The sequence below is a fragment of the Ammodytes marinus genome (assembly GCF_949987685.1).
Source record: "Ammodytes marinus genome assembly, chromosome: 7".
NCBI lineage: Eukaryota > Metazoa > Chordata > Actinopteri > Uranoscopiformes > Ammodytidae > Ammodytes > Ammodytes marinus.
In genome coordinates, this window is record NC_137211.1 from 8,921,240 (window position 1) to 8,929,155 (window position 7,916).

General features: G+C 43.3%; 1 protein-coding gene across 3 annotated transcripts in view; it reads right to left on the minus strand.

The window, feature by feature from the left end:
* Positions 1-7,916, minus strand: part of LOC307253387 (TOX high mobility group box family member 2-like) — a 72,193-nt gene that overhangs the window by 3,124 nt on the left and 61,153 nt on the right. For all 3 annotated transcript variants that reach the window (XM_080031412.1, XM_080031411.1, XM_080031410.1), the window contains 3 exons: positions 5,485-5,715; positions 2,755-2,835; positions 310-708 (listed from right to left, as the gene is read on the minus strand). In XM_080031412.1, coding sequence (XP_079887538.1) covers positions 310-708; positions 2,755-2,835; positions 5,485-5,715 — 711 coding nt within the window. The remainder of the gene's footprint in view (positions 1-309; positions 709-2,754; positions 2,836-5,484; positions 5,716-7,916) is intronic.

Genomic DNA, 7,916 nt, shown 5'->3' on the forward strand with positions numbered 1-7,916 from the left:
CACCTTTAAAGGGGAAACAATACAGGGTCTAAAAATCACACTTGTCACACTGATATGCCTGCCCCCCCAGCCTCCTGCTGAATTGGAGACATAAAAAAAATAGGGAAAGAAGAAACTATTTCTAATTCGCCACAAAAAGAGTGAAAGTTCTTCACAACATTTTGGCAATGTTATTAATTGTAGTACATATATACAGTATATAACAATATTTATCGATAAATATGAATAATGAGCCATAATCACCTCATACAAGTCACATTTTAAAAGGTGATTTGATGGACTGATCCTATAATAACAGGGCGGACCAACCTGTTGGCCGAGTGGAGGGGAATGCAGATTTCCCTGGAGCCCCATTTGGTGTGAGATGATTGGCTGCGACTGCTGCATGCGTATTGGCTGGTTGAGCAGGGAGCTCTGGTGCAGGGAGAGTTGGGCGTGGGGGTGCAGAGGCGGGCTGATCTGGAAGGGGGACGGGGGAGAGGCACTCATGCTGGGCGGCAGCATCTGGGACTGGCTGAGCGTCTGGGCCAGGCTGTGGCGGGACTGTCCGGCGTAGCTCTGGAGGTCTGACAGGGGGAAGGAACCCGGCGGGCCCAGGTAGGGTGAGGAGGGCTGGGGGGGCACGCTGTACAGGGGCTGCTTCGGGGGCAGCATGTGGGAGGACTGGCTGTTCTGCTGGGCACTTTTTGGTTCAGGGTCATTGTAAGTCTGGGGGAGGAAGAAGAAAACAGACATTTTTTAATTTAACTACAACCAACTCTCAATGATATGTAATCCAGACACTGAAACCCCCTCAACACGTCACCATAACACATCAATCATCATAAATCAAGCCCTGATCAAAACATGTCTCCTCTCTCGTTTTGCCTTAATAGCAGCATCCATTACACTTAAAACATAACTTCAGCCATGACCTGTATCTTAAAGGGTAATTCTGTTATTTGTCCATCTGGGTCTTATTACACAGCAGGTAAGTCAGCCAAGTTGAAAGGGAAGTGGATCGCTAAGCTAAGCTATGCTGCTTGCTACAACAGCAGCTGTAGAAGGGTCATCCAGAGGACTATTTTCTTTGGTTGGATTCACAGACAAGGTTTTGAAGGAAAAGTTTGGGAAAATACATGTGTATACTATCTTGCTCAAAGTTACAGGAGGAGATTGACAGAGTCCGATGAGTCGTTTCCCCTTGTTTCAAGTTTGTATGCCTAGCTGAGCCAATGATCCCTTGGCTTCATCTTAAACAGAAAGACATGAGGGTATGTTTTTGGTCTTCTCCTGTAACTCTCTGCAAGAAATCAAATAGGCTAAGTGTGTTTCCCAATATGTTCAACTATTCCTTTAAGATAATGGAATTAAGTAAAAGGCGGTTCACTACAGAGCTGCTTGTTTATTGCATTGCAGACACAACAGGAAACTTGACACTCAAAGCTCTAAAAAGCATCTTTTTCAGTATATTGATGCTCACTGTGTATTGAGAATGCATATGTTTAATTTTCCACATAACCTTGGCCTTGACAGCGTTCGCTATTTTATTTGGCATCACTTCCCACACACATATAAAGACTGACTTATGTGAAGCAGGATGCAGAGTTTCAGAGATAAAACACCAAACTTCCCCAGAATCACCCAAAACTTGACCCATCTAACTTTGGACTGTCTCACTCGTGGCAGGTGCGGCACCCACAAAAATATACCCACCCCGCCCCACCCTCTCCAGGCCTGTATGATGAGCTGTCAGATTGCTCATCTCCAGCCATCAGTGTTGATTAGAAGGTAATGGAGCCCATTTGTATGAATAGAGCTGGGGCCGAGGTAATGATCAATAGACACCTTGACAGATAGATGGGAAAAAGAGAGGGACACACATACACACACACGTGCACACGCACGCACACACGCACACACGCACACACACACACACACACACACACACACACACACACACACACACACACACACACACACACACACACACACACACACACACACACACACACACACACACACACACACACACATATGCAAGAGCCCATGGCAGAGAAATGAGGCTGTTTGCCTGCAGAACAAATGGAATGACAAAAGGAATCTTCCCCACACTACATTGTGTGTTGTTAATACAAGACGGCACTAAACAATGCAATCCACCGCCCTCCTCCTTGCCTTGCTTTATCCCCCCGTGCTACCATCATACTGGTGCATACAAGACGCCATCATTCACCGGGCCAAAGGGATGTCATAGATCTGAATTAACAGGCAAGGTGTCAAAAGGTGGAAACAGCAGCAACGCTTGTGATTGCTTCCGTTGATTTGGATGTACTTCCTGTTGTAGACGATGAGATGGAGGAAATCGAGGGTGTAATGCACGACGTAGCTGTGCGTTGGTGTGAGATACATTTAGTGGTTGTATTATCTAAGGATATATACATAAAAAACAGACTTAAAACTGCAGACCATGTATAGCACATGAGAGAGCAATCATTTTCTAGCCTCAATCCCTAATAGATGTTATGGCCATATGCGTGCACTCTAACTGGCTGACCCCTCCCCCCAACTATACCACCGTAGCAACTATAATCCCCAACCCCCCAACATCTGAACCCTATGGAAATCAGGTATTGCTCCAAATATGGCCGTCTCTTTTTGCATCAGATCCCCCCCCCCCCATCCCAAGGAAGCCCCACCCAGCCTATTAACAGGGACTTTCCATCCAATCCATCTTCAGTCTTTTAGGCAGGGCCTGTGTGTCATAAGCATTACCTTGGAAACCAGACTGGCTCGGTACGTGGCCAAGGCTTTCAGGTACTCCTTCTTAGCCGCCTCGGTTTTCCTCTTGTACGCCTGGGAAGAAGAACAAAACAATTTTTGGTGAGAGGAGAGGTTGACATTCTCATGAATATGCAGACTCACATATCTGTCTCTCAGTCAGTACACACACACACACACGCACTCACTCACACTCACACGCACACACACACACACACACACACTCATGCACACTCAAACGCACACACACACACACACACACACACACACACACACACACACACACACACACACACACACACACACACACACACACACACACACACACACACACACACACACACACACACACATACATGCACACACACGTCAATGTTTCCCTTTCCATCAGAGCCAATGGTACAGAACATCTCTATTTCCTCATCACAGCACTAAAACTTCCTCATCTCAATGTGTCTCCCTCCATTGTAGACACATAATTTCCATTCCAATCCACCTAGAGAGATGAACTGGAACCTCTCTACTCTCTCTCTCTCTCTCTCTGTCTCTCTCTGTCTCTCTCTCTCTCTCCCTTTAGCTCTACACTAACACTCCTATCAGCGTATTGACATTACTGATAACCCAGAATGGTTGTTGTCATTTGGCACATGAGGATGCGATCCGTGCCCATGTGTTTTGTTTGAAACTGCACTCCCTATCGTTACAGTGCTGTACAAGCCGCTGTTTTCATACAACTAACTGCTGCAGCAGTGTTGGAAGGGAACTCAGTGTGTATGCATAATGAATGTGGGTTACGAGTACATACCATATGGATGTGTGTTTTTGCACAGAGGTATTTTTTTCTTCTTCAAGCAGTTGTACAAGAACTTTACCAGAATAAAATAGCGCAATACTGGCTACATTATGATTGAAAACAGTAAATATCATGTCAAAGAAAAAGTCATAAATGTTTTCATTACGTTTAATATAACCAGTGCTATGGACACCTTTTCTTCTAACCAACAAAGCAAAGAAATGCGGTATCCAGTAATATGTGCTTACTGCTGTACATGACATGGAACTAATGCTCCATAAGAAACAGTTTGGAAAATCTAGTGCTTTTTAATACACCTCATATACTAGGACATTGTCTTTACACCGTATCCTTTCTTAAAAGCAAACCTTCCTCATCTCAAGAGAATTACTCACTTACTAACTAACTAACTGTGGTTTCTCTTGGAGATGAAAACCCATAGGGCATATCATTATGACCTCCTTATACTCCGTCATCATTAGCATTTCCTACCTAATAGTGCCGAGCTGGAGATGATGTTGAATAGCAACAAAAACAATAGGCTACTGTTCCTGGATAGCGGAGATGCCCTCAAGCTTAAAACAAGGTAGTGATGTTGGTGGTTCCACTAATTCTGTATTCTAGGCAAGATCAAAATAGCAAGCGGGAGAGAGAGAGAGATAAAAAAAGAGAGTGGAAATGAGAACTTCACACATCCGTGCTTGTCAGAGAGCCAGTGAAGATGCATGGTTTGGAGACATCGGCTGTGAAGGCTGAATGGACACAGGAAGTGTGGACCGTACCTGAGCCTGGAGCTTTCTGTGTTATTTTTGGCAAGGAAGACACTTTTCATTTTTTTCTGCCATATTGTTGGAAAACCCTTTTTTTGTATTGATGGTCACTGCACTGCTAGGTAACACTCAAGAAGATGCCGTTGCATTGTTGCAGTTGGAAACAACGAGGGGTTTGTGTGTCTGCATGTGCACACTGTATGCCTATCTGATTGCTTTGCTTTTGCAGGGCTGCACTAGCACATGGGGCATGAGTGTATGTACCCGCTGCATAACATATCAGTCCTCCACTCCTGAGATCTCCCCAGAGTGGAGTTTTATATTTTTCCCATAATGCCTATTTCTCCCCTTGTAATGTGTCCAACTTTGTAAGTCTCATTCTGTTTTAAAGCTGCTGTAGCACAGAAGACTCCCTCGAACCCTTCCCTACTTCCCTCCTTCCCTCCTTCCCTTTACTAGAATTAAATTTAGAAACAAAATCATTTTTATGAGAGTCAGGGGAGTGGGGATAAACGGATGGATTATCTTTAGAAAGAAGAAGAAGTAGCTCATTAAGGTGAGCTGTATCTCACCGCACTGTTCTGGTAATTACACAGCACACAATGCCAGGGAAAGGCTGCTCGCCCGCTGCAGCACACATGCCATCTACTGGTTGGACCAGAAATGTGTCTCTCTGTAATATGTGTCCGTCTTTTCAAATCGCACACTCTTTTTACTATTCTACATACTAAAGCTGATCGTAAAAAGTATGTAGTTTGCATGCAGTAGGCATACAATTCAAATCAAGCCTGGAAATTGCCTCTTGCTGTATATCCTTGGCATCGCTGGTTGTTTTCACTCAGAGGCTCCATCGATATGACATCACTTCTCGTGTGCAGTGTATTGTGGGTCAGAATCGCCAAGAGCGCATGCTGACTCCCACAATAAAAACCAAGACCGGATGCAGTAGGGCATCCAGGGATTTTTCAGCATGCTGCATCTGACCACATGCATCGGGACATCCAAAATCCTTTTTCTACCATACTAAAAAGCAGCAAAGTATGGGTATTAGAACCCAGCCTCAGAGCTGATAGTAGATCTTTCCACTTCCTTCTTTCGACAATAACTACCTTCCATGTATCTATGTGTTTTCCCATCCACTTCACTGTTTCTTTTTTTCACCTGCTTCTGTTCCTCTCCTAGACTGTCCCACATGGAGGCCACAATCTTGGAGACGTCCCCGAAGGTGGCGTTGGGGTTGGAGCCCTTGATGGCGGCCTGGGTGTCTCTGAAGAAGAGCGCGTAGGCCGACACGGGTTTCGATGGCTCGTTGGGGTCCTTCTTCTTCTTCTTCTTGGGCGCTTTGGGTTTGGGCTTCATCATCTCTGCCGAGCCCCGCTTCTCACCGCTTATCTGGAGGCAGAACAGAGGGATGGAAGAGGGAGGGAGAGAGAGAGAGACAAAGACATAGACTGTCATAAATCAGTTGATGGAAATAACTCTTTGGTGCAGCACGACTACAGCAAGAAGCTGTGAGCAGTGTTTTAGTATGCAGTGTATTCACAGGCATCATACATTTACTGGAGAACATCAATTATTTCAAGGGTAAATATATTTGAAAAAACAAAACAAAACAAAACAAAAAAATGTCAGCATTAACCACTGTGCACATGACGCGCAGCACAAGTGAGATAGCCAAATGGAACATTAAATAAACTGGACAGAGGGTGAAAGCTGTAGAGTTCTGTGAAGAGCAGCCGCGGCCTGTTTCTGAGAAGAGAAAACAGATCAATTTGAGGACACGGGTGAATGAAGACTAACAGGACGTCAGAGAGACAGGTAGCCTCTGGGTTGAAGGAGTGGGCTAGGGAGGTGTTGTTAAGGACACACTGCAAACATGGGATGGGAGGCTCCAGGGCTAATTCAAATCTTAGCTGAAGCAGTTGTATGTGGTTTCATTGGTACCACTTTATCAGTTTTTAAATTGCTTGCTTTAAAGATATTTCATTACTTCATTTAAATCTTTATTTTTTTTCTCTTTCATGTAGAACGAAACAAATTAAAGCGAGACACAGCAGGCCAAACCATACATTCTTCCAACAAAACTTTCCATAATAATTCTTAGCACTATTCTAAAGGTTATTAGAATGTCTGTTTTTATGATACATTTTGTTCCTAAAAAAACACCCAAAAATGCATTTTTAAGACCTGTACATAGTATTTGAATAAAAAAGACTGTTTCCAAAATCTGTTCTTTGAAAACTTTGGACACTAATATGATGTAAAAATGAGATAAAGATTAAAACTCTGGCTTCATCCAATATCTAGATTTTTCACAAAAAATCAGTTCATTAAGAATAATAATAAGAATTGACCAAATTTGCATATGTATTCAAAAATTGTTAACCAAAAATATAATTGTTTTAATGTAATTAATCAACTGACAAAGTTTCATGATGATACCTATACGTACATTTTTTTTTATCCTATTCACCTGAAGTGTCCTGCCTTAAATTGCACTTTCTGGGCTAATCATAAAAAAAAGTATTACATCTATATTTATTGTAGAATGTACCTAGTTATTTTTTTGTCAACAATAACACACTACGCCGCAATCGGCTACAATTTCAGGAGGGGAAGAAAAAAAAACGCTCACATCTGTGTGATGTACTCAATCCAATACACATGAATACATTTTCATTTTCAGTGCAGGGCTTTGACGGGGGAGTCAAATCCAGGTCACCTGATCCTGGTTGCGATTCTATATGGAAATTGCCTTCTTTGCTGAGGAGAGAACGCATCAAGCACGGGGAGACAGAGGGAGTGGAAGGGAGTGGGGAGCGAGGGAGAGAAAGATAAGGAGAAAGAGGGAGAGAGAGGGAGAGAGAGAGAGAGAGAGAGAGAGAGAGAAGAGGTGCAACTGAGGGAGGATGGCGAGGAAGAAGTGATGGCTTGATGTTGCCATTAGTATGGGCGGAACATCAGTTAACCTGATTTCTTGGTTGCTATAAAGGCAGGGAAATACAATCCAATTTCCATCCATATAATAGAAGATATAATGACATTTTGAATACATAATGATATACATTTGGTATTATGTCAAATGAGGGATGTTTATGTGCACTATTTACGGTTGAGGGGTTACGGAGAGTGACTCAAATGTCTTTAGGGGCCTTTGAGTGGAGTGAGAGTGAAGTCCTGTTTTTTTTCTCCCCCCATCTCTGAGGCCAAGTTCCCATTTCATCAGGTTACGTTTTAGAAATCTTAAACAGCTCTGAATGTTTCTCTTTCATGATCCACTGATCCTGGGTTGCAGTGTGAAAACTCAGCGGGAGGGTGAGCAAACCGTGGAAAAAGATTTGTCCCTGCGCGAGTATCAAACGGCAACTTGAGGACATTTAAAGACGTTCACACATCCATCTAATGCATACTTATCACGGGATTAAGCAGCAGCAATGTTCCTCCCCTTTGACTGTCAATTGGAAAACAGGAAATGACTGCCTTTGAAAAAATTGCATTGTTTCAGGAAAGCATTTGCAGCAAAAACAACACTCTGTATTGCACACAGCATGAAATTAACTAATCAAAATTCAAGGTCTAGGAGCACATTTGGC